Source organism: Penicillium solitum (assembly GCF_028829755.1).
Source record: "Penicillium solitum strain IBT 25940 chromosome Unknown utg000001l_segment0_segment0, whole genome shotgun sequence".
Classification (NCBI taxonomy): Eukaryota; Fungi; Ascomycota; class Eurotiomycetes; order Eurotiales; family Aspergillaceae; genus Penicillium; species Penicillium solitum.
The window spans coordinates 5,734,357-5,756,742 of record NW_027072121.1 but is presented as its reverse complement, the minus strand read 5'-3'; the positions used below and the strand labels follow the sequence as shown (position 1 = coordinate 5,756,742).

Below are 22,386 nucleotides of genomic sequence, written 5' to 3'. Positions count from 1 at the left end.
TGTATAAGTTTCGCTCCAACTATTGGCTTAATCCCCCAGGGCACTTGAAACTCATATGCATGTCACCGGCTGATCATTTGACTCCTGTGCCTTATATCCGGGAGTTGTTAGGTTCTATTTTTACTTGAAACGTCTCGCCACATGGTTGTCGATTGCAATATCCCGCCACCCAAGGATCTTTAATCGCTGATCCCTAAATCACGTCGCTGGAAGAAACCCAGTCTGGAATGAACTGCCTGCCCATTGCGAATGTCTAGGCCATTATGTAGGTTGATTGTGATACTGTGATAAAGATAACGCAGTTATCGTCCTTACTGTTATATTTCTATATGTCATATAGATATGTGTCATGGCATTGCTCGCCACCCTACCTTGCGGGGATATATCATCTGAAACGGTGGGCAGTTGATCCCCTTTCTCCTAGATTTGGCAGGCCTGTGCCCCCATCTATATTTGGAATGATATTGCATATTGAAGAGAGCCCGGTGACATGCTAATCGTACACTTGGCTTGGGCACAAAGAAAGCAATTGGAGATAGCCTAAACACATCCCCCGTCGAGAAGGTTCGGTTGTTCGTCATTTCGACTCTGATGGTTAATATCATCTTCTAAATCTTTGTATTTGGCTGGGTTTACACTATTATATGTCTCCAACTTTATATATGCGTGAACATCTACGTAACCACAATGAAAGCATATTGCCACCCCGCTCAAGCTTCAATTCATTGCTGGGATCTCTGCAGTTAAACACCAGCGTAAACACCTCCTTAGTTTTTGACTTGCTGACTTGCTATACCCCTTCAAAGTCCAGCTAAGTCCAGCTACGAGTTTTTTTTTTAAAAAAAAACCTTTTAGCGCATATGAAAAATAGGCAATACACTTTTGTTGAACGGACCGCATCGTGCACCATCGGTCACTCAAGCCTCCAGCAACATTGTCTGTACCTTGGCAGCAACCATGGTGTCTTCCCTCGGGAAGAAGTTGGGGTAATTGGGATTTACCTGAAACTCATGACTATAGGCGGTGGTGGTACAGGATAATATGAGAGAAGGCGGTCGTACCTGACTAGCGGGAGCTACCTAGCCGCATGTATGGCTATATATTTATCTACAAGCATTGCAGAGGGGATGGAATAGAGTGAAACCCAGGCACATCAATGGCACATATTCGACACGTAAACATCTCATGGATAAATGAACCATTCCCGAGGACACAATGGAAGGGTTGAGTGATGGGTATATGGTGCAAGGTATTGATATTCCAATGACCCTCCAGCATTTGGAACTGAAAGGAAATGAAGAAAATATAGCACTGATGTCAGCATTGCGCGTTCCTACCTAGGTAGTCCGAGATGAAGAGGGTGAACGTTGTGAGATCTCGAGGTCTTCTCTATATCAGTAACTAGAAATGTCGGGGTGACGCTAAGATATCTTTTTGCGGGGCGTAGATATCTCTGGCTTAATACGTTAATGAGTATCAAATGTCAACGTATTTGATTAGTCTCTCTGGGAAATATCCGTGGAGGGGTAGAAGTGAAGTGGGTGAAGTGAAGTAGAGTGAAGTTCAAGGAAGTCGCTGTCGCGTGTCCGGGATCTTTTCACCGCCTTCGCGCCCAGTCCGCAACTCCGATAATGTTCAATCCAGACCTCAAGGCACTGGACATTGAATAAAGCTGGAATCAAATAATCCGTATGTTCAAGGGAGGGTTTCAGATTGTTTCCTTCTCATAGCCACCAACCAAACACCCTCAGCGAAGACATTGGACCAGACCCCCATCTCTTCGATCGGCAGTGGGATCGCGCCAACCCTTCAACCTGAGAATTCAACAGTCAACACGAGACCACCGAGAGCACTCTCCCAATTGCAGAAGTGGGATCGCGCAAACTCAAAAAATTCCGAAAAGCCATCTGCAAGACCCTACACCCTCGATGCAAGCCACATGATGTCTCCGGCAGTCTCGGTGGAACTTATATCGGTTTAGTTTTGCCCGCGCGATCTTCGCTCGCATATTTGAACCTCATAGGAGTCCACACAAGCTTCATTTCTCACAAAGACAAACGGGAATTAGCCTGGAGTTATTTTCTCGAACCCGCGCGCAATACACCCCTCCACTCCACTCGTGACAGCTATGACGGAGATGGAGGCGGCCGCCGGCGCAAACCACGTGAACGGCTCCGCGGTCACAAAGTCCACAACCAACCCCTACGAAACAAACCCCGATCACATTCCTAGCGATGACCCATTTCTTTCCCAGAGCGCGCAGTATGGCCGCTACGCACCCCGCGTCGACGATTTCACCCCTCGCTTCATGAACTGGTATCGGTCTGACCCGGCCGTGAACTCGTTCTGGGAGAAGGTCGCACAGCAATACTGTACCCCGGAACACTCACTCAATACCTCAGGGCCGAGGGAGGCATTTGCGGCTGGGAGTATAATTATTTGGGTTGACCAGGAACCGGCCGATGGAGCGGCGGCTGAGAGTTACTCGTCTGCGAATGCTAATGAACTGTCAGCCGCGCAGAAGGCAGAGGACTCGCTCAGAGAGATTGGAGTCGCAGTGCCCGTGTTATACTTTTGCGGGATGATTGAGGGGAGGAACGTGACAATCGAGTCCCGCATTGCGGGTGTCTCGTTGGAAGTTGCGTGGAGGTATCTTGACGTGGAGCAGATCGAGATTTTCAAGAATCAGTGTCGCCAGATCCTCCAACGACTCGGAACAATCGATTCCCCCCAAAGCGAACCGTCCTATATATGCCGTGAGCTCAATTCCCAAATCCCGCCCTCCGTCGAGACCCGCGAACGAGATATCCTATTCACAGAAAGAAGCAAGGAGGAGGAACTATCTTTCACACACAACAACTTCACCCCGAGCAATATCATTGTTCAGGATAACCGGGTGGTGGGGATTACTGGATGGCGACAATGCGGATATTTTGGCACCGTCAGAGCTAAGAAGGTCCACCGACTCTTCAGGGATCTTGAACCTGCGTCTCAAAATGGCGTGGCCAGTTCCGAGAAGAATGTGAGGTGGACCGACCTCTATGATGGTGCCTACGACCCCAGTAAGGGCATTCCGCTGGTCGCAAACCAAGATACACCCTTGCCGTCAGTCAAAACCGAACCAACAAGCTCTACCCTCGACAAATTCCCAGCTAGCGATGACTTGGACACAAATTCACTAGGCCTTGATGGCACGGTTGACTACGCGACGTCCAAAACAGTGGCGAACCTGAAGCACGGGCTGACCTCAAGAGCCTCATCGTCCGACCGGTCCTCCCCAGCAAATTCCGTCAAATTAGCAAACAAAAAGCCCACAACAAACACTAGCAAGAAGGGAACTGCGAAGAAACCTGCCGCTAAGAAGCGCAAGGGGAATGACCCGGACGCAGACAGCGTTGATGGGCGGCGTTCCAACACACCAGTTTCCCGCGCGAGCAAGACACCCGCCAAAAAGCAAAATTCCGTCTCGATAGCAGGGTCACCGCCTCCCGAAGAGAAGAAAAAGCCACAGAAGAAAAAGAAGAAAGGGCCCAAACCAGCTGCTGCCCAGGAAGATGACGACTCCGATAGCTTTGATGAAAACGCGATTTTCTGCATCTGCCGCCGACCTGATAACCACACGTGGATGATCGGGTGTGACGGCGACTGTGATGACTGGTACCATGGGAGATGCGTCAATATCGATCCTCGAGATGCGGACCTGATCGAGCGGTATATATGTAAGTGTCCATGAGTGACGGCTCTATTCGATTCAAAACTAACTTTAAACACCAGGCCCAAAATGCGCAAGTGAAGGAAAGGGATGCACAACATGGAAACCGATGTGCCGCTTGGTCGAGTGCCGGAAACCCGCGCGGGCCAAGACGAAGCCCCAGAGCAAATACTGCTGCGATGATCACGGCCGGGAATTCATGCGCCAACAGACTCAGCAGCTTAAGCAGCGTGCCGGTCAGGCGAACGGCCTCTTTGAAGACCTGGGTAGCATGGGTGGCATTCTTACAGCTGGAGACCTGAAAGCTGCCATCATGGGGGTAGCATCTACACAAGAATTCCGAAAGCTCGGGGATCGCATCCTCTCCCCGCCACCACGGATAGACCAGAAAGAAACCGCTGTAGCTGGGATTAAGGCCGAATCAAAGCCGCAGAGCGGCAGGTGGTTGGGAGTTGACGTCCACGAAAACGGCCTGGAATACTCGCCTGATGAGATTGCGAGGATCGAAAAGCTGCGCGCGCAGCGCGATGAGCTCCTCCATCGCAAAGAGATGCTTGCGGCACGCACGACGTTCGTCTCGCTTCTCAAGCCACGCGCCAAGGGCGTAGTCGAGAAACTGAAGCAGCACGAGCCGAAGGGCGGATGGAAAGATATCTGTGGCTTTGACTCGCGGCTCTCGTGGTCCGACGAAGAATTCGATGAATGGCGACTCTCCGACGCTGGAAAGAAAGCTCTCGCAGAGGGAACGGCTGAAGCTTTAGCTGTGAGTTCCTCGGCTGGTACCGATGCAGACGGGGACACAGCGATGAATGGCGACGGCGACGACGATATCACATTCTGGACGCGTGGCGTTTGCACTAAGAAGCGGTGCGAGAGACACAAGCAGTGGGTCAAAGTGCAGCAGCAGGATATTCTCTTCGAGGAGGAAATGGCAGAGCAGGACCTCGCCAAGTGTGAGGAGGAAGCTCGGTCTGTGGTGGAGCGGGGTGTGATGAGACGGTGGGCCGAGAAGGATAATCAGGCTTGAATGTCGAATGGATTTCTTCCATGGCCAGCCGGTTTCCACAAACAAAAGCTTGATACCCCCTTGATTGTGGAGAGGCAAAATAAAAGGCTCATGGACTGGAGTTGGTATTTTGCAGATTTTAATATAGCAGGATGGTAGTGGCCGGTTTTTTTGGGCCAATTGCATACAAAGCGGCGCTTTGCGAGGGGCGGATCTGTCATTGAGAATATTTTTTTGTAAGAGTATGGACAATTGCATCGAAATCGATCAAGGTCGTCTTTTCCTGACAGCGACATCATGGCAAATGGTATCATCATTCATTGCTCGTTCCATATTCCCCATTTGCCTAGACTCATACCAACTCGATCTTTGATCACTTCGACTATCTGAGCTCCTCTCAAATCAGAAAGCAACATATGGGTATCGATGCCTTGGTCTAGTGTCTTCATGAGCAAGGTTGGGAACAGGGAGGGGATATCCGAATGGAAGACGGAGTGGATGCCATCTTCTAGGGGCTGCCTCGCAGCACTATCCCCATGGGGTTGGCTTTTATCCCACTCTGGATTCATGGTCCCGAGTCCGTTAGTATTGACAAGAATGATCGAGAGGTGAGAGGCGTGCACGCGAGACAAATGCGTCAAGGTGCGGAGTGTAGCTGTCAGAACGGCTGCACCTCGAGCCGGGTTGGAGGCTCGAATTACTCCTTCCGTTAGGGTATCAAGGCCCGCAACGATGAGAATAATGGGATTTTCGGCGGAGGGGCTTGCCTCGGTCGTTTTTCTCTGTTGCTCACGCTTTTCTTGGGTCTCGTCCAGCACTTCCGAGACCTTGCCGATGGCCTGTGCGGCATTGGTGAAGTTGTGTACGGGAAGTAACTGCACAGAGTCAAGTCTATGGATTGCATCATCCCTTGATAGACCGGGTTGATCATGGGAAGAAGACTGCAGCTCATTGAGTAGAGTCCTTGGGGCAAAAGCCTCGAAACTTCGTGGGTGGATAATGAATGCGCTCGGTTCAGGCGATGGATGGATACTCCGCAGTTGGTTTGTGAGAATGTATCGAGGAATCTATAGTAGTATTAGTCTCTTGACAATTTATAGCGAGTCGTAACTGTTGAGTCCGTCATACCTGTCCGATATACTCGTAGCTTTCATTGCTTCTCATTCGCAGCCTGGAGAAGCCGAGGACAACCCCGCACCGGAATACTGCTTCTTTGGAGGATTGGATACCCTGTTTCCAATCATTTTTGAGGTTCCAGTCATTTTTTGCAGCTGTCTCATTTGAGGGAGGAGCTGCATTTTCTGTTGACTCTGACCGTCGGAGTAGGGAATCAGCAAGGACCGGAAATGCAGGTTCTGCCGAGTAAATATTCGGTGCGATTGCCATGGCCCCGTGTATACAAAGCTTTGCAAGTTCCTATGGATCTGATATCAGGATGTAAGTAGAAGGACGAAGAGCGAGTGGTTGATGGTGGAGACAAAAGCGGAAGTGGATATCCCCCGATTTGGCCTAGCCTCACCCGCGAGCTTCTCTCTGATCGACTCTACAACAACTTGAATGTTCAATCTAAAACATTATTTTAATGTTGCTCTTGGTCATGAAGTAATAATTGCATGTATTATGATGAAAGTAAATAGAGAACTTGGAATATGCTAAAGATATATTTTGTGGAATAATGGTCAAGCTCGCCTCCACACTCCACGCCCATCATGCACCCAGCCCTTATCCCCGATGGCATCGTCCAAAACGGCTAGCAGATCCTGCCGCATAGCCTCCACATGCAGGTCGCCGCACCTGAACTCTTGCAAACAGGGCAGAAGATTCACAGTATACCCAATCAGGGAGTACGAGGTTGTAAATTCCATCCACGGATCGTTAGGATCCATAGACCCTCGTTGTTCAAGCTCGGTAATATGATTATCCCGGGGGGGTGCCAGCTGTACATCAAGGCGCTGCAGACCATTCATCCTCACAACAGCATCCATTACAATTTGCGAGTGATTGTAAAATGGAAACACAGCTGTGTAGGAAAAGTATGTGAGGCCGCGTAAGAGAGCTGGTAAGCTGATTGGTCGTTCAAGCTCACGGTTTGTTCCGGGTATCCCACGTGTTCCCCATTCTACAAGAACCGATGGGACACATGAAAGGAAGTACTCGTAGTGGTTGTACGCTTTCAGAGAAGATGACTCGTTAAAAGTCATCGATGTCCATGGTCGTGATGCTAGAAGACTAGTACAATTCTCCAGGTCAGGTAGTTGGAGTGGGTCACGAGGTTTGCACTCTCGTTCCAAAAGCAAGGCCTGTAGGGGCATATCAAATGCCCAGTGGTGTCCATCGTTGATCGAGCTACCTAGAGTGTTGCCAATGAAGACCGGCGGCCCGATTACTAGAACACGGCGGGGGTCTAGATAGCGGAGGACTCGGCGCCACCATAACGGGTTGACCTGACGATCTGGGGTTTCATCCACGATTGCGACGACAGATGTCACATATTGACTGAGACCTGACTTGACCATAAAAGAGTGGAAGTCGGGTTCATCATGGAGGTTGAGTCGGACATGAGTGAACAGTTGAGGTCGCACAAGTTGAAATAGGCACCGTGAGCATAGTTCAAGATGTTTGAGGTCCTTTGTTGGAGATTGTGTGAGTTCCAGACTGGGTGTATTATGTAGTTTTCCAAATGACGGTGGCTCTGTGGTCAAGTAGGTGATAATCTGGTCTAGGAGCTCATTGGGGAGGAGTTCCAAAGGAGACAGAGAGGCTGACACAGACATGGCAAATTGCTCATGTCGAGAGCTTCGCCCCACATTACTATGACAATTGGATATCCAGAACTGCCCAGGATGACAGTATACGGAGTAGTACCTAGAGTGCACTAGTAGACCGGATGGGAGTAGTCGTCGGCTGAGGGAATGAAAGTGAAGTGCCGGGCTTCCCCACTCCAATCGATGGACTGGCTCCACTGAACTCTTTGTAATCAGTGACTCAGCATATGGTGTTTTCAATGATTTTTACAGAACGAGAGTGATTGTAGTTGTGAGCCCCGTTGGAAGAGAATATGAGAAAAAGGGATTGGAGGATAGGACAAATAGATATAATTAACCAGAGAGACCACAGAGAAAATGTATAGAAGCGGGAAACCTCATGGTCCGTGCACTCTAATAGATTTGAGACATGCCCGAGGAGACACAACCATATTACGGAGTACGGAGTAGAATAATGGGGAACTATTTTACTATTCAATTGCCGATGATCCCCCGCACTGTCATATCATACCAACTTACATCCATATAGGGTCTTCAATATGTCCTGTTATATGAACGACTGCTATCAGCTAACTGCCCAGAACAGGGAGATCAGATCAGCACGGCAACTACAAACCAAAGGAAACCCGCAGGCCAAGCCAGCCAAATCACCCGAAAATGTGGAGAGCCTCAGCGTTTTGCTGTGGGGCAATGCCTATCACGGCTGGATTCGTTGTAGCCCTAGACGGCGCCTCGGATCAGATGGCAATGACAATGCCATGCCCCTCTTTCGATTTATCCGTTTCCCAAACTTCCTTTCTTTCTTCTCACATTGATTTGTCCTATTAGATCGGTAAGGTGAGATATTATCGCATCTTTATAGAAACAACACTCATCATCTCTCGCAGGTAATCTATTCATGATGGCTCCTCAACTTCATCAGCGTCCTCCTTTCCGCGCAGAGCACTTGGGCTCTCTCCTGCGCCCAGATCAGCTTTTGGATACCAAGCTTGCTTTCGAGGCTGGCAAGATCCCCGAGTCACAATTGACCGCTTCCGAGGACAAGGAGATCAATGCCATCGTTGAGACCCAGCAAAAGCTTGGCTATGCCGCTCTCTCCGACGGCGAGTACCGTCGTCACAGTAAGAGATCCGGATAGCCATTGGGCGAGTCATGTTGACAGATATAGTGTTCTGGGGTACTTTCTTCCCCGGTTTAGACGGCTTCGAGGAGGTCAACGATGTCGACGTGGATGACTTCCGTCCCTATGCCCCCGATATCGCCGCATTTTTGGAGGCCGGCCACAAGCCCGGCGAGAGCGTCATCTGTACCGGCAAGATCAAGCACGTTGGTAGCACCTACGTCAACCAGTTCAAGTACCTCGCCAGCCAGGTGCCTGCCAACGAGGTCGGAAACCTGAAGATTACTCTTGCCGCGCCTAACTGGTACCACCTGCGCTACCGTGAGGGCAAGGCTTACCCCAAGTCTGTATACACCAACGACGAGGATTATTTCGGCGACATCGCCAAGGCCTACCAGGCAGAGCTTCAGATCCTGTATGACGCCGGCTGCCGTAACGTCCAATTCGATGACCCCAACCTGGCTTGTAAGATGTACCCATGCAGTCAATATCGGCTATACTAACATTTCACCCAGACTTCTGCTCTGATAAGTTCCTCACTGGCTTCAAGGAGGACCCTCTAAACGTGTACTCCGCCGATACTATGTTCGAGAAGTATATCAAGCAGTACAATGACTGCTTCACAAACCTGCCTGCTGATATGCACGTCGGTGTTCACCTATGCCGCGGTAACTTTGTCGGCAGCCGGCACTTCTCCGAGGGTGGCTACGACCGTATTGCTATTAAGCTCTTCCAGGAGTTGAACGTCCACACCTACTACCTCGAGTACGACACCCCCCGTGCCGGTGGTTTCGAACCTCTCAAGTTCCTGCCCACTCACAAGAACGTCATTCTGGGTGTTGTCACTAGCAAGTTCGCCAAGCTTGAGGATAAGGAGGAGATGAAGAAGCGGGTCATTGATGCTGCTAAGTTTATTGCTGAGGGTAACAACATATCCCTTGATGCTGCGCTTAACCAGGTCGGCGTTAGCCCACAGTGTGGCTTTGCTTCTCATCGTGAGGGTAATGCTATCGACTGGGACGGCATGATCAACAAACTGCAGCTGGTCCGTGATATTGCCAACGATATCTGGCCCAATCAGGCTTAAACTTGTTGTTTAAGCAAAACAATAAAACTCCTTTTCTCTCCATTTTTATATTTAAAATTTTGATCAATGCCATTCTCGTTACTTTTCAACAAATGTAACAAGGGTTGGGATTTTGGTTTTACAGTTGTTTACTAGATGCCTTGGACGAATTATGATATTTCTTTGAACAAGCACTTGATGTCTTTATTCTTGAATGTAGTTAACGAGCTTCTTTTCAGTCCAAATTCTTTCCCTCCCTCTCATCGTATGTAAGAATCAAGAACATTATCTCTCTGTTTACATGAAACGCGAGATGTAGCACTGGCCTTTTGGCTGTCTCCCGACGTCAAACAGCCCGCATCAAGGATCTAGCCAATTCAAGCTTTTGAGGCATAACAATCTTCTCTTTAACCAGCCTATCAATAACCCGCATAGTCCAACCCTGACAGTTCTCCGTAACAGACTTCCGATTCTCCGGTTGTGGAGGAAGTTCCTCCTCTGCAGCCTGTTTCACCAGCCTCGCCGCCCTGGCCTGTTCCTGGGATACAACCGCCAGGGTGTAGACATTAGAAGTGAGGCCAGCATCAACGACATTGATCTTTTCGGCCGATGGTTCGTATTTCATATCCTCTGCGTCTCCCGTGACTTGGTAAATATAGCCGTAGTCAGGCTCGTTTTCGTCGGCAAGAAACAGTGCCCAATGATTGGGCTCTCCGGGGGCTTGCTCTTCTTGGACGAGGTAGAGATAGAGACTCGGGTTTTCGACTGGCGGCTTCAACTCTTCCGGGTTAGAAGTGTCCTCGGTCCACTCCTGTGCACCCCTTTTCCGGAAAAATGTACGGCCATCGACCTCGCACACTTCTCTGAAACCCCTTGTCTTGATGGTGGTCCCCGGCGGTGGAAAGTCGCTCATCGTCTGGAGAAATAGGCATCAGTATAGTGTTTTGCTGTGAGTATACACTGTTTTATCGGTACCTGCCGTCAACCAGCTGTAAATAGTCGATTTAGTTGAGGTTTCCTTGAGCGAACTTAGGTTTCGTTTGCTGAAGTTGTGGTGACGAAACCAATCAAACGTATCAAATGTGTAGGGATCTCTTAAGCTCTCTTTATCACATTTCTACGTCATTCGGGCACTGAGAATACATATATCTGCCAGTTACAAGACAGATATCTAAAGACCTCAATATAAACAATGTGATCGTCGGCGTTTCCAATCATGCTGTTACCTCTCACATATAGCGCAAAACATCGATATTTTGACAATGAGTTAATCCAAAATGGCTTACACCTAACTATGATGAATACTGGAAATTTCTAGACAAAGCAATCCAGCTCAATTTAGTATGCTAAGTCAATATACATCTCCCAGTACCAGAAAGATCAACGGTTTACTCCGCCGGTCCCTTGATATTGCCCTCCTTGATACTGGAGCTCTTGTGGGTGTGCAGGTTCTCGATTTTATAGCGTGGCTCGTCGTCTGACGAGCTACGGCCCCCCAAGTTTTCAAGAATGAGTCCGGTGCTCATGCTGGTTCTGGATTGCGCGCCTATTGTATTTTGTTAGATGGTTCATTTGGAACATGTATATGTATCTTATAGACAAGGGTGCATCATACCACCGACCGGTTTGTAACTAACTTTCTGTCCTTCTTTGTAGCGAGGCATTGGCATTGTTATTGTTGGGGCAGATGGAGGTAGTAGTAGTGGTAGTGGTAGTGGCAGGCGTGAGAGTTCTGAACTTGGATATCCGAGAAGATGTACTGAATTGTACAAGTTTGCGTGGACAAATAGAGTAGGGCAGTCTCTTGATGTTTGCAGGTAGAAAAGAGGCTCTTGCAAAAGTCAACTCTAAACTATCATTCTATTTATATTTGCATAGGATGGGGGAACGAGTTTCCGCTATCGTCATATTGAGGTAGAGGGAGAAGCAGCTGATTGGGTTGGAATTGATCCATTGCTATATGGACATCTGGATCTAATGCGGAGGTTGACTCCGTGGAAACGACGACTCGGGGGATGCGAATTTGATCACGCACTTTAATCAGAAGTATGTCATTTGTTTCTATTTTCTATAACCAATGCCAGAACATGTCTCCTCTGTCTCCGTTGTAGCCATTATGTGTACAAGCGCATCCACAATCGACCAAGGGTATACACAAACAATAACAACGCTGGTAGAGAGCACGATGGAATTAAAGTATTAAATTGGACCCAACAAGCCCATATAAGAACAGAGGGGATATCATAGAAGTGAAAATAAACAGTGGAAAAAGCAACGAGATAACTAAGGCCAACAAAAGAAAAGACCAAGGAAACAAAAGCCCAAATGCTGCGTCGTCTTGTCATCAGAACACGGACATGAAGAGAAAAATAGGAAAACACTTGATAATGCGAGATGTTGTACAACGAAGCGGCTTGAGGAGCGCCTCTCGAAATCACAGCGGTGCATCTTATTTCTGGGGCTGGGTCTTGACATTGTTTGAGAGCCAGGCCTAGTAAGAGATAGCACGGTTAGATTGGGAATTCCAAGTTGATAGATCAGGGACACGACTTACAAGACCCTCGAAAATACCTGTTCCATCCGTTGCAACACTAGGCGCAACGTACCACAGCTTGTCCTTGAGCTTAGTCAATTGAAGCTGCTGAGTAACTTCCTCCGGGCTCAAGTCTAGAAGTGGGTCAGCGGGTAAATTCATCGAATTCCAGGAACGGGAGATACGCACGGCCAGGAATATCTTGCTTGTTGGCGAACACCAGAAGCAGGGCATCCTTCATTTCACGATCGTTGATGATCTTGTGTAGTTCCGAGCGAGCCTCCTCCACACGCGCCGTGTCGCTGGAGTCAACCACGAAGATCAATCCTTGTGTGCCAGAGTAATAGTGTCTCCAAAGTGGTCGGATCTTGTCCTGACCACCGACATCCCAGACGTTGAACTTGACATTCTTGTAGGTCACGCTCTCGACGTTGAATCCGACGGTAGGAATGGTAGTCACGTCCTGGTTGCTGAGTTTAAGTTTGTAGAGAATTGCTAAAAGGAATGTTAGCCAATCTTGACCGGGGTCTCGCGTAAGGTTCAGGAAACATACTCGTCTTTCCAGCAGCATCCAAACCCAACATGAGGATACGCATCTCCTTGGTCCCGAAGATCTTGCCCATCATCTTAGATACTTGTCCACCCATTTTTGCGGGAGTTGACGCGGTGTCGGACGTGCTCAGGAGCTGTTTGGCGGAATATCAACAATTGCGACCCGCGTATGAATTGCGGGTTTGGGAGAGAGAATGCAAGACACCAGACGTTTCCGTACAAAGTGACTTCGATTGAGACGACAGGTCCGCCCACAAAAGGATAGAAAAAAGAGAGAAGAAGGTGTGTTGGTGCGTGATCTTCAATCTAATTTCCCTGAGGCGGGGGAACCTAGAAAAGGGGCTTGGGCTGAGCTTACTCATCATAGCCCGTTCCCACGAGGTACACGAGGCAGTTTCATCCTCGTATTCAGTTTCATGTATAGCATTCTTGAACTTTATCCATTGTTTGATGCCATGGACAATGGAAGTTCATATGTCTATCAAAAACACATTCCCCGATGTTATTAAATCGCAAGATCCATGGTTGGGGCCTTTCCTGATGATCGGCATCGGAGCAACCATCATTCCGATAGTATATAGTGTAGCATGTCACTTTCTTGTAAGATACTCACTCAATGACACTTACACTTCTGCTACACATCCAATGTAATCAGTGTATTACCGTCCTACTAAATTTGGCAAATATCACGAGGAGGTTTGAAACATGGTTGTCGTTGGCGACATATCCTCAGCTTGTGGAATGTCGTTACGTCATGGTCAAATGAAGTCACACAAGGTGGTTAACATACATATCGGACAGCTCTTTTCTTGATTTCTTTCTTGGGACAATTTTAATTGTTTGAAATTCCTAAGAGCCATGCCCGGCGAAGGACACAAGTTCGAGCGCCATGCCTCTGTCACGCGGCAGCGTCGACTGGCGCTACAATACGAGCGAAATGCTTGGTTAGGGCCGCCGTCAGATGTATGAATCTCTCTGAAGTAGCAGTAAGAGCCACTTCTTGACAATCCTAATATGACTACCAGACTATCTACGCCGGAGTATCCAGCAGTTTTGAAGATCACTATACATCGACTATAGCAATCGCAATCCGTGACACCACATATTTACTAGACTTCATCGAGAAGAAGTTCACAAACGGTCAAGCATCTGCGGACGAAGCTACTGACTTCATAATTTCCAAACTGAGCACGTATTCAAAACACCATCTCGAGAAGATTGTTGGAATATCAATGCCTGAACATGTTGCAAAGCACTGCCCTCGACTATGTCCTCGCCTTTGGGCGGAGCTCGACATTGTTCCATTGGTCTTGTCGAACGCAACTCTCATAGACAGAGTCAGCGTCGAACAGGCTAGTGCGACCTCAAATCCGAGATCTAATGGATGGAATGAAAAGACCATCGATGAACAGGCTGAATCCATGGCCCGAAAAGGTGTTAGGTTGGTTGGTCCCATTCAATATTACAAAGGAATCATTGAGTCTGAGTGTATACAGACTATTTGGGCCGGAAAACACGCCCCTGCTACAAGTGGGCTTCCTCGGGCTCGTGGAAGTAGACACAGCTTACCATGTGCGACTTGCGGGCCTGAGTGATTTCCAGAAAACAGTCTCGGATAGAACTTGGGCCGCGGTGCAACGCTACGGCACTGAATTGAAAGAACGCAATGTCAAAGTGGCATTTTTCAGTTCCACTCCCCAAGGTGGTGGTGTGGCATTAATGCGGCATGCTCTCTTGCGATTTTCACATTGTCTGGGCACTGACATCAAATGGTGTGTCTGTGCCTGTACCTATGTATCTGTGTCACTGCAAGAATAAACACTAACTCAATCCATGCAGGTACGTTCCAAAACCACGCCCGGGCGTCTTCCGGGTAACCAAAACAAATCACAATATCCTCCAAGGTGTCGCGCATCCAGACGAGCGCTTGACACCAGAGAACAAGAAACTCCTGCAGGAGTGGATTGAGGAGAATGCCAGAAGATACTGGACCCGATCAGGTGGACCTTTACTTCCACCATCAGAGGGCGGTGCAGACGTCTTGATCATCGACGATCCCCAGATGCCAGGCCTCATTCCCATCGCAAGGAAACTAGCTCCGAATCGCCCAATCATCTTTCGAAGCCACATCCAAATCAGAAGTGATTTAGTTGCGATACCTGGCTCTCCACAGGCGGAGTCCTGGGAATTCCTGTGGGATAATATCAAACACGCCGACTGTTATATCAGTCACCCTGTGAGCGCCTTTGTGCCACACAATGTGCCCAAAGAGATCGTAGGCTATATGCCTGCGGCAACTGACTGGTAAGGGCCGAGAAGTCTGATAATCTGATTTCATCATTCATCTCACTGACTGGGACATAGGTTGGATGGACTGAACAAGACTATGAGGGACTGGGACATCGCGTACTATGGCCGGATCTTCAATGCAGCCTGTCGCAATGCGGATATGCCAACTATTCAATGGCCTGAGGGTTAGTAGCTGAACCGACACCAGCGATGATGACCAGATTCCTCAGTGAAAACTAACACAAACCCAGATTCATATATCGTCCAAATCGCCCGCTTCGACCCGTCAAAGGGTATCGTGGATGTATTGGTTTCCTACGAGAAATTCTACAACAAACTAGTAGCCGAAGCGCCAAATATGGTCCCTCCCAAACTACTAATTTGCGGACACGGATCAGTAGATGATCCCGACGGAGGAAAAATCTACGATGAGGTAATCGAATACCTTGACACAAAAGTCCCAGATATCCGCCATCTGATCTGCGCGATGCGCGTGCGGCCCTGCGACCAAGTCCTGAACGCCATTCTCTCCAAGGCAACCGTCGCACTGCAACTATCCACATCCGAAGGCTTCGAGATAAAAGTCTCCGAGGCAATCCACAAAGGCAAACCAGTCATCGCTACGCGTGCCGGCGGCATCCCGTTGCAGGTTGCGCACGAGAAGAACGGGTTCCTGGTTGATGTTGGAGATACCGATGCTGTGGCGCAGCGCTTGTTTGAACTCTGGACGGATCACGATCTGTACCTCCGCATGTCCGAGTATGGTATTCACAATGTAAGTGATGAAGTGAGTACCGTGGGAAATGCTCTCGACTGGATGTATCTCTCTGCGACGTTGTCGCGCGGAGAGTCCGTTCGGCCCAATGGCCGTTGGATCTATGATATGGCGTTTGAAAAGCTTGGTATCCCTAACAAAGACGATGAACTGCGGCTCAAACGTGCAGTCAAGGTGGAGAATATGGGATAATTGTACTTTTCTTTGACACTCCTTCGATGATTAGCAGCACGTATATAAAAAACAAAATCCGAACTGTCTGTCACAGGAGATACTCAATTGGTATACAAATCGATATCTCAAAGAAAAAAAAACAAACGTTAAAAGTATGTAGCATGGGGGGGTATCACAAAACCAAAAACGAAACCAAAGACAAAAAGCCCACCAACCTCTCTCAAGGCCTTCCAACAACCCGATACCTCTCCCTAGCCATACCCCCCTCAGCCCCCTCAACACCATACCCCTCCCCAACCTCACCAACAATCCTCGCAGGCCTCCCACCAACGATACACCAACTCGGCACCACCATACCAGGCGGAACAACGGCGCCATCAAGCACATGAGCATAATCCTTAATAATAGCCATACTACCTACAGCTGCGCCCTTGCCGACATGAACATGGTTCCCCAGCGACGCCGCCTCAACAACAGCACCCTCGCCGACAAAAACATGGTCGCCGATCTTAAGCGGGTAGAATGAGTGGATGCCGCGGTGTAAACGGCTCGGCGGACGTAGGATCGCGCTCTTGGAGATGTAGCTGTATCGTCCGACTGTTATTGCCACGCTGGGCGTGCTGGGGTTTGCGGCTGCTGGTGCGGCTGGGTTGTTGGGGTCGCTGGGAGGCGGGAGTGTTGCGGTGCGGAATAGGTCGCCGCGGATTACGGCTTCGGCTTGGATTACTGTTTTGCCGCCTAGGATGATGTGTTGTGTGCCGTGGATTTGGGATCGGCGGGAGATTTTATTTCCTGTGTCCTGTTTGTTTTGGGTGGTTAGGTTTGGGTTCTTTTGTTTTGGGTGGGTTGGGAGATTTGGTGTGAATTGAGAGGGTAAGGTTGGGGGAATTGCTTACGGTCTCGATGTATTCACCCTTTGCTGCTTTTGGTGGAGGCATTCTGAGCAATATCGAGGTTTCCTGTCGTGTGATGCTGCAATTGTGGAGTTGGAGTTGTAACAAATATATAGCTTGACCCCGGGATAATATATGTGGCAGTATAGTCCAAAGGCGGTGGAGGGAAACAACTATGACGATGTTAATAGACCGATTGCAATGATCTTTTGAGAATGGTTGAATTTTTTAGAATTCTCTCTATCTACTGTACTGGGTTGCACCCAAGGGAAAAAAAATGAAACCAGTGAATTATTCATGAACTATACATTACACTGCTATAAACAAAGCTTCAACAATTTCTGGATATCCTGGCAAACGACCAGGTCGTCGAAAACAAAACAGACAAACAAAAGGGCATATAATCATAGCCAACCCAAACTTAATTACCTCCACATAGCACAGCATGTCCGCAGTTTTGATATAAGCAGCTTCAACCAACAAATTCATAAGGGGAAACTCTTAGGAAGATGGAGCCTTCTTCTGCTCGAACGGACCATCCCAGTGCAGCTTAAGCGACATGGGGAAGGGACAGTAAGAAGTTCCGTCACCGCGGAGGTAAACGTGGTAGCCGCCCTCCTGAGGAATCTTCTGAAGCTGGCCCTGGGCACCGGGAGCACGACGGAGACCCTGCAGACGCCCGACGACACGCAGCATAGCAACGAGGGCAATCTTAGTAATCTGCTCACCAAATCCGGTGGTGGGACCCTGGCCGTGGTTGATATATGAATCAAGAGGACGGTTAAGGTTGACCTGGTTTGGCTCAGGGAAGACGCTGGGGTCGTGGTTGGCCTGGTCGAAGGAGGCGAAGACCTGCTGACCAGGCTGGATGGTGTAGGTTTTGCCGTCTTCCTCAACGGTGACGGCTTCCTTGGCCTCGCGGAAGGCGCCGAAGGTGCCGTTCAGGCGAACAGCCTCCAGACAGTAGCGGTAGAGCTTCTCGTCCGATTCGGCGGAGTTGGTCTTGGCGAGGCTGTTAATTTCAGCGAGGTGGGCCTTGTTCTCGGGTGCGGTGTAGAACTCGATGATCTGGGTGAAGACCTGGCCCTGGTTGGGGACCAGACCGACGATTGTTGGGACGATGGCGGACCAGGTGATTTCGGAGGCGCTGGAGCCGGTCTCCTTCATGCGGCGGATAGCTTCTATTCCAAACTCGCGGAGGGCATTGTCATGGGGGCGGAAGTTGTTCAGGATACCAGAGAAGAGACCGCTGTTCGTGTCGGCCTTAACGGTGGCTTCGACTACCTGGCCGAGCTGGGTGGAGACGGCGGAGGCGGCGCGGTTCAAGGTGTACGAGCGAGGAGCGTCGACGTCGAAGAAGAGCGCGGAGAAGATGGTGGAAAGGATCATGTGCATCTCATACTCAGTGAAAAGACCCTGTGGGTTCTGCTCGGTCTTCAGGGGAAGGCCGAAGATGGTAGAGGCGAAGTGGACGTGGGCCAGGTTGCCGACATCGCGAGTGATGTCGATCTGGTTGATCTTGCCCAGCTGGCCACTCTTCTCGGCGATCAGGCGCTCAGTGATGTCTTCGTAGAAGGTTTTGACGAGCTTGGGGAACTCCTCGGTGTTGAGAGCCTTGCCGATGGCCTCGCGCTGCTTGGTATCGAACTCGCCCTTGCCGAAGAGCTCAGACATGGAGCGGGCCCAGCTGGGACGGAAGTCCTTCTGGTTCTCGAGGAGCAGCTTGGCATTCTGGTGAGAGGTCAGGTTGACACGGGGCTCAGTGAAGGCGGGCTTGTCCCAGGAGTAATCCTGCTCACGACCCAGATTCTTCATGATGTTGCGGTTCTCGCTGGGGATGGTCATAGGGTAGTGGGCGTAGATGGAGTCAGGCTTGTAGTGGTTAGGGAAGGCGCGTGTGGCCAGCTTATAGAAGATACAGCCCTGGTTGATGTTGAGGTCGTAGCGACACTCGTTGTAACCCCAGTTGGTCAGGTTACGGGGGTTGTAGTCGATCGTGTAGTGACGGTCACCACGGACAAGGGCGACGGCATCCGACAGCACAGCACGGGAGATGGTGTAGGTCGGGGCAATACCGACACCAGGGATCATGGGCTCCTTGGCCTCCTCGGTGACGATACCGGGGTACAGCTCAATGTAATCGGGGTGGTCGTAGAGGTGGCGGAGAGTATTAGCGATCTCAGGGTTGGAGTTGACTTCCTCGAAAGTCTCGTAAGCCTTCAGACCGAAGTGCTTACGGAACTCGTTGAGAGAACCGACGTTCCATCTACGTGAAGCCTCGATACCGAGGATCTCGATAGAGCGCATGGCCTTGGGTACGTTTCGGGGACCGAAAGAGCTCGCCACGTCCTCGGTGGCGTGGGTCAGAATGTTCACAAGCTCTCCGTCATCGAAGTATCCATCCGCATCACGCTGCAGGCGGGCGAAGGTGCGCTTGGCGGGGTCAGCCTCGAGCAAACCTTCAACCTTCTTCATACCCATCAGTAGCTCAGGCATGGTGACCTCCTCGGCAGGCTTGCCCATAAGGTCATGGTAGATCTGCTCGATCCACTTCTCGTCACCCTGACTGATGGCAGAGTGCCAACGGTAGGCCAAGTTGAACTCGACAGAGCACTGGTTGCCGAGGCCGGAAGGAGTGGCACCGGCCTTCTCAACCTGGGCACGGGGATCCAAACACCAGGTGGAGTTGGTGCGGTTCAAGTTGACAATGGTGCGCAGGTAATCGTACAGAGTGATGTTAATGTACAGACCGCAAGTGATAAGACGACCGGTCTGGAACAGGTCCTCATCACGCTTGGCCCAGGCCTTCTTGGTGTCCTCCTCGGACAGACCAGGGCGGGGCTTACTGAAGCGACCGTTCTCGTTGATCTCAGCCAGCTGGCCAACGACGTGGTTGTGGAAACGGTTCAGCATAACCAGCAGGACACCGCAGGCAGCAGGAAGGGCCTGCAAACGACCCTCGGAGAAGCAATCGGGCTTCAGCTTTCCGTCCTGGTGGGAACGAATCAGATCCTGTTGCTCCTTGATATCACCGTACAAGATGGACAAGTCAAGGTAAGCGGAGGTCTTGTTCAAGTGCTGTTGGCGGTAGTCGGTCTGGAAGATATCTACGGGACCAGCATATTAGCGCCTGAATTGTAACCTCCTGCGTAACTGACTTACCGTGAATAATCAAAGAGGCCCAGTCGAAGAAGACACTGGAGACCTTGTTGGGGTGGGGAGTAAACTCCTGACGGGCAAAGAGGGTATCAAAAATCAGACCGGCGTCGGGCAATCCGCTGGGTTGGATGGTCAGGGGAGCAATTGTGCGGCAGTATGGGGTATTAGCAGCTCCCAGCCATGGGAGAGTAGGGTTGTTGTTTGAGCCATCGGCGGAGCGGTACTTGTACTCGTCTCCCATGTAACTATTCACAGTGTTAGCGCGCAACTTCAAAACAACAGTCTCCAATTGGGGATTTCTCACGAGAGAGGCGGGTGATCAATTGAGTTCCACAGTTCATCCAGGAATACACTGGTGAGCTCGGGACGGGTCTTGGAGTTACCGGGCAGATCCGCGACCATCTGGATTATGCGCTCCATCAAGTAGGTCTTGTCATCAATAAGTTCGCCGGAGGCTTTGCTGGCAATCAGGTCTTTGACGGTGTTGACATCGCGGAATCCCAGTGACTTGATGTCATTGATGAGACCGGAAGACTTGTCATGCTTCAAGAAGGTACCATCACTGGTCTGGTTGGGCAGAGGTTCCTGTGAAGCGTGAATTGCTTGCGCATACTTCTCAAATACAGCGACGACCTCAGCACGCTTCACGACGTGGTTTTCCTCCTTGGTAGACGTGGACTTGCGACTTGGCGACACCTTAGAGGCGCGCTTGCTGCTCTTCTCTGTGGTCTTGTCTGTGATCTTTGGCTCGGTGTCACCATTGGAGTCCTTGGAGTCCTTGGACCGCTTGAACTGAGTAGAGAATCTCCTGAGCATTGTGAAAGATGATGACACAAACAAGTCAGGAGGAGAAAGTAAATTGAAAAAAGAAACAGAAAGGGCCAGATCAGGGGGAATAAATCAGAAGCTGGTGTTCTTTAAAACGAGCTGTGCGGGCGACGCAAGTCAGCTGCAGGACTGTGGAGCGTCCAAGAGGTGGCGGATTTGTTATCGCCAATAGTTGATTGACTATGAGAGCATTTGATTTGATGGAGAGCATTAGGTCGATCTCTTTTTTCTCGGGCCTGAACCTGGTCTCTGTAACAAAATATCCCAGCCCCGCATGGTACAAGCTCAATTTCCAAGTGGAGTCTCTGGAGTGGACTTCTCGATGATGAAGTGTCTTAATATAGTAATTGATCGTCATTTATGATTTTGGATACCCGAGAAAGGGGGATATGTATGTCACTATCTGTTCTAGTATGTACTTTGACTATACAGAATACCCAAATATCTTGGGAATCATATGATTCAATTTAATATAGTATGACCAAGTTTTTGTGGCATGCATGGCATAGCCCGGAGGTGAGCTGAATACCAAACCCAGATCTTGATCTATACATCACCAGCTTCGGAAGAGTAGTCGGATAATAGACCAATGACTATGAAAAATGCTGTAATACCGGTCTATAATCAGCGGTGTACACTACGTGTACGAGGTGATCCCCTAACTGCAAAAAGATCTCAAGATCGAACTAAATCGACACCAAGTGGGGGGGGGGAGGAAGATGGACTTTCTGCATTTCGACAAAAAAAATTAAAAATTTCAATGGTACTCTGTGGCTGGCTGGGGGGTCAAATTTTTATTCCATCATTGGCTCCAATTATGGTTATCTCTTCCATACTATCCATACTACGGAGTACGGAGTACTCTGATGGGATTGATGCAAGGAAGGTCCCTAATGTGACAGAGAACCAGAGCTGTCCATGCAAAACTTTTTCTTTTTGGTTTTGATCGTCGGAGACCCACCTGTTCACCCACTGACTATGGGATTTTAAGTGGCGAACGGGCCGTCAGCTTGCACGAACCACATTGTGTCGCCTGTCATTGGTGGTCAAGTCTGCCAGTCATCATCGCGAATTATTCATAATCTGATCCATCTCTCCCCACTTTCAGGGTCTTATTTTTTTGTTTACCAATTCCACTATCCTCGTGGCTTTCTTCTTAGAACGCGAGTTTCCATATGAAAAATGGGAAAGTGCATTATTTATTTCTCCCCCCCCCCCCGGATGATCAAGATGAGAGTTGCTCTGATTTGATATTTTAACCTCATAGTTCGGTTATGGAACCATGGGTCATTCATTGCCTTGGGGAGGGCCGCTCCCGCCTACTCTGTCCATGGATGGATAATATATGCATAATATCGCCTGTCTTTAGATCAGCTGCCAATTCACAAAGATCCCTTGTTCAGCCGTAAATACGATTGGCTTCCTTTTTTTTTCTCGGGTTATCAAGAAAAGGCTACTCCGTAGAAGTCCCACTCTTCTTCCCCTTCGGGTATTGTCCTTTTCAGCTTGAAACA

The 22,386-nt window shown here is 49.5% G+C and overlaps 10 protein-coding genes across 10 annotated transcripts; 3 read left to right on the top strand and 7 right to left on the bottom strand.

Moving 5' to 3' along the window:
- Positions 1 to 2,128: 2,128 nt before the first annotated feature.
- N7455_002181 (putative PHD transcription factor) lies at positions 2,129 to 4,739 on the top strand (the record flags this gene model as incomplete). Its single annotated transcript, XM_040951680.2, has 2 exons — positions 2,129 to 3,719; positions 3,775 to 4,739. 2 exons carry the CDS (start codon positions 2,129 to 2,131, stop codon positions 4,737 to 4,739), a joined length of 2,556 nt encoding a protein of 851 aa, XP_040818405.2.
- Positions 4,740 to 5,035: 296 nt separating this feature from the next.
- On the bottom strand, positions 5,036 to 6,104 carry N7455_002180 (uncharacterized protein; the record flags this gene model as incomplete). Its single annotated transcript, XM_040951733.2, has 2 exons — positions 5,036 to 5,785; positions 5,847 to 6,104. 2 exons carry the CDS (start codon positions 6,102 to 6,104, stop codon positions 5,036 to 5,038), a joined length of 1,008 nt encoding a protein of 335 aa, XP_040817579.2.
- Positions 6,105 to 6,397: 293 nt separating this feature from the next.
- On the bottom strand, positions 6,398 to 7,492 carry N7455_002179 (F-box domain protein; the record flags this gene model as incomplete). The annotated part of the gene is made up of 1 exon (XM_040951073.2): positions 6,398 to 7,492. The coding sequence occupies one exon, from the start codon at positions 7,490 to 7,492 to the stop codon at positions 6,398 to 6,400; it is 1,095 nt and encodes a 364-aa protein (XP_040818218.2).
- An 892-nt stretch (positions 7,493 to 8,384) lies between these two features.
- Positions 8,385 to 9,690, top strand: N7455_002178 (cobalamin-independent methionine synthase II family protein; the record flags this gene model as incomplete). Its single annotated transcript, XM_040951161.2, has 3 exons — positions 8,385 to 8,604; positions 8,652 to 9,068; positions 9,119 to 9,690. 3 exons carry the CDS (start codon positions 8,385 to 8,387, stop codon positions 9,688 to 9,690), a joined length of 1,209 nt encoding a protein of 402 aa, XP_040817790.2.
- Positions 9,691 to 10,015: 325 nt separating this feature from the next.
- N7455_002177 (uncharacterized protein) lies at positions 10,016 to 10,582 on the bottom strand (the record flags this gene model as incomplete). Its single annotated transcript, XM_040951566.2, has 1 exon — positions 10,016 to 10,582. The coding sequence occupies one exon, from the start codon at positions 10,580 to 10,582 to the stop codon at positions 10,016 to 10,018; it is 567 nt and encodes a 188-aa protein (XP_040818454.2).
- A 475-nt stretch (positions 10,583 to 11,057) lies between these two features.
- On the bottom strand, positions 11,058 to 11,333 carry N7455_002176 (hypervirulence associated TUDOR domain-containing protein; the record flags this gene model as incomplete). Its single annotated transcript, XM_040950923.2, has 2 exons — positions 11,058 to 11,215; positions 11,285 to 11,333. 2 exons carry the CDS (start codon positions 11,331 to 11,333, stop codon positions 11,058 to 11,060), a joined length of 207 nt encoding a protein of 68 aa, XP_040818046.2.
- A 785-nt stretch (positions 11,334 to 12,118) lies between these two features.
- On the bottom strand, positions 12,119 to 12,849 carry N7455_002175 (ADP-ribosylation factor family protein; the record flags this gene model as incomplete). The annotated part of the gene is made up of 4 exons (XM_040951454.2): positions 12,119 to 12,160; positions 12,224 to 12,336; positions 12,392 to 12,697; positions 12,756 to 12,849. The coding sequence occupies 4 exons, from the start codon at positions 12,847 to 12,849 to the stop codon at positions 12,119 to 12,121; spliced, it is 555 nt and encodes a 184-aa protein (XP_040818294.1).
- A 613-nt stretch (positions 12,850 to 13,462) lies between these two features.
- ccg9 (putative trehalose synthase (Ccg-9)) lies at positions 13,463 to 16,088 on the top strand. The gene is made up of 6 exons (XM_040951512.2): positions 13,463 to 13,717; positions 13,780 to 14,195; positions 14,251 to 14,526; positions 14,594 to 15,058; positions 15,119 to 15,228; positions 15,295 to 16,088. The coding sequence occupies exons 1-6, from the start codon at positions 13,613 to 13,615 to the stop codon at positions 16,008 to 16,010; spliced, it is 2,088 nt and encodes a 695-aa protein (XP_040818408.2). The 5' UTR covers positions 13,463 to 13,612; the 3' UTR covers positions 16,011 to 16,088.
- Positions 16,089 to 16,212: 124 nt separating this feature from the next.
- N7455_002173 (dynactin subunit 5) lies at positions 16,213 to 16,946 on the bottom strand (the record flags this gene model as incomplete). The annotated part of the gene is made up of 2 exons (XM_040951978.2): positions 16,889 to 16,946; positions 16,213 to 16,791 (listed from the first exon to the last, which is right to left on the bottom strand). Exons 1-2 carry the CDS (start codon positions 16,928 to 16,930, stop codon positions 16,213 to 16,215), a joined length of 621 nt encoding a protein of 206 aa, XP_040817512.1. The 5' UTR covers positions 16,931 to 16,946.
- A 440-nt stretch (positions 16,947 to 17,386) lies between these two features.
- Positions 17,387 to 20,860, bottom strand: N7455_002172 (peroxidase/cytochrome P450 family protein; the record flags this gene model as incomplete). Its single annotated transcript, XM_040951573.2, has 3 exons — positions 17,387 to 19,992; positions 20,048 to 20,289; positions 20,349 to 20,860. 3 exons carry the CDS (start codon positions 20,858 to 20,860, stop codon positions 17,387 to 17,389), a joined length of 3,360 nt encoding a protein of 1,119 aa, XP_040818367.1.
- Between the last annotated feature and the right edge of the window lie 1,526 nt (positions 20,861 to 22,386).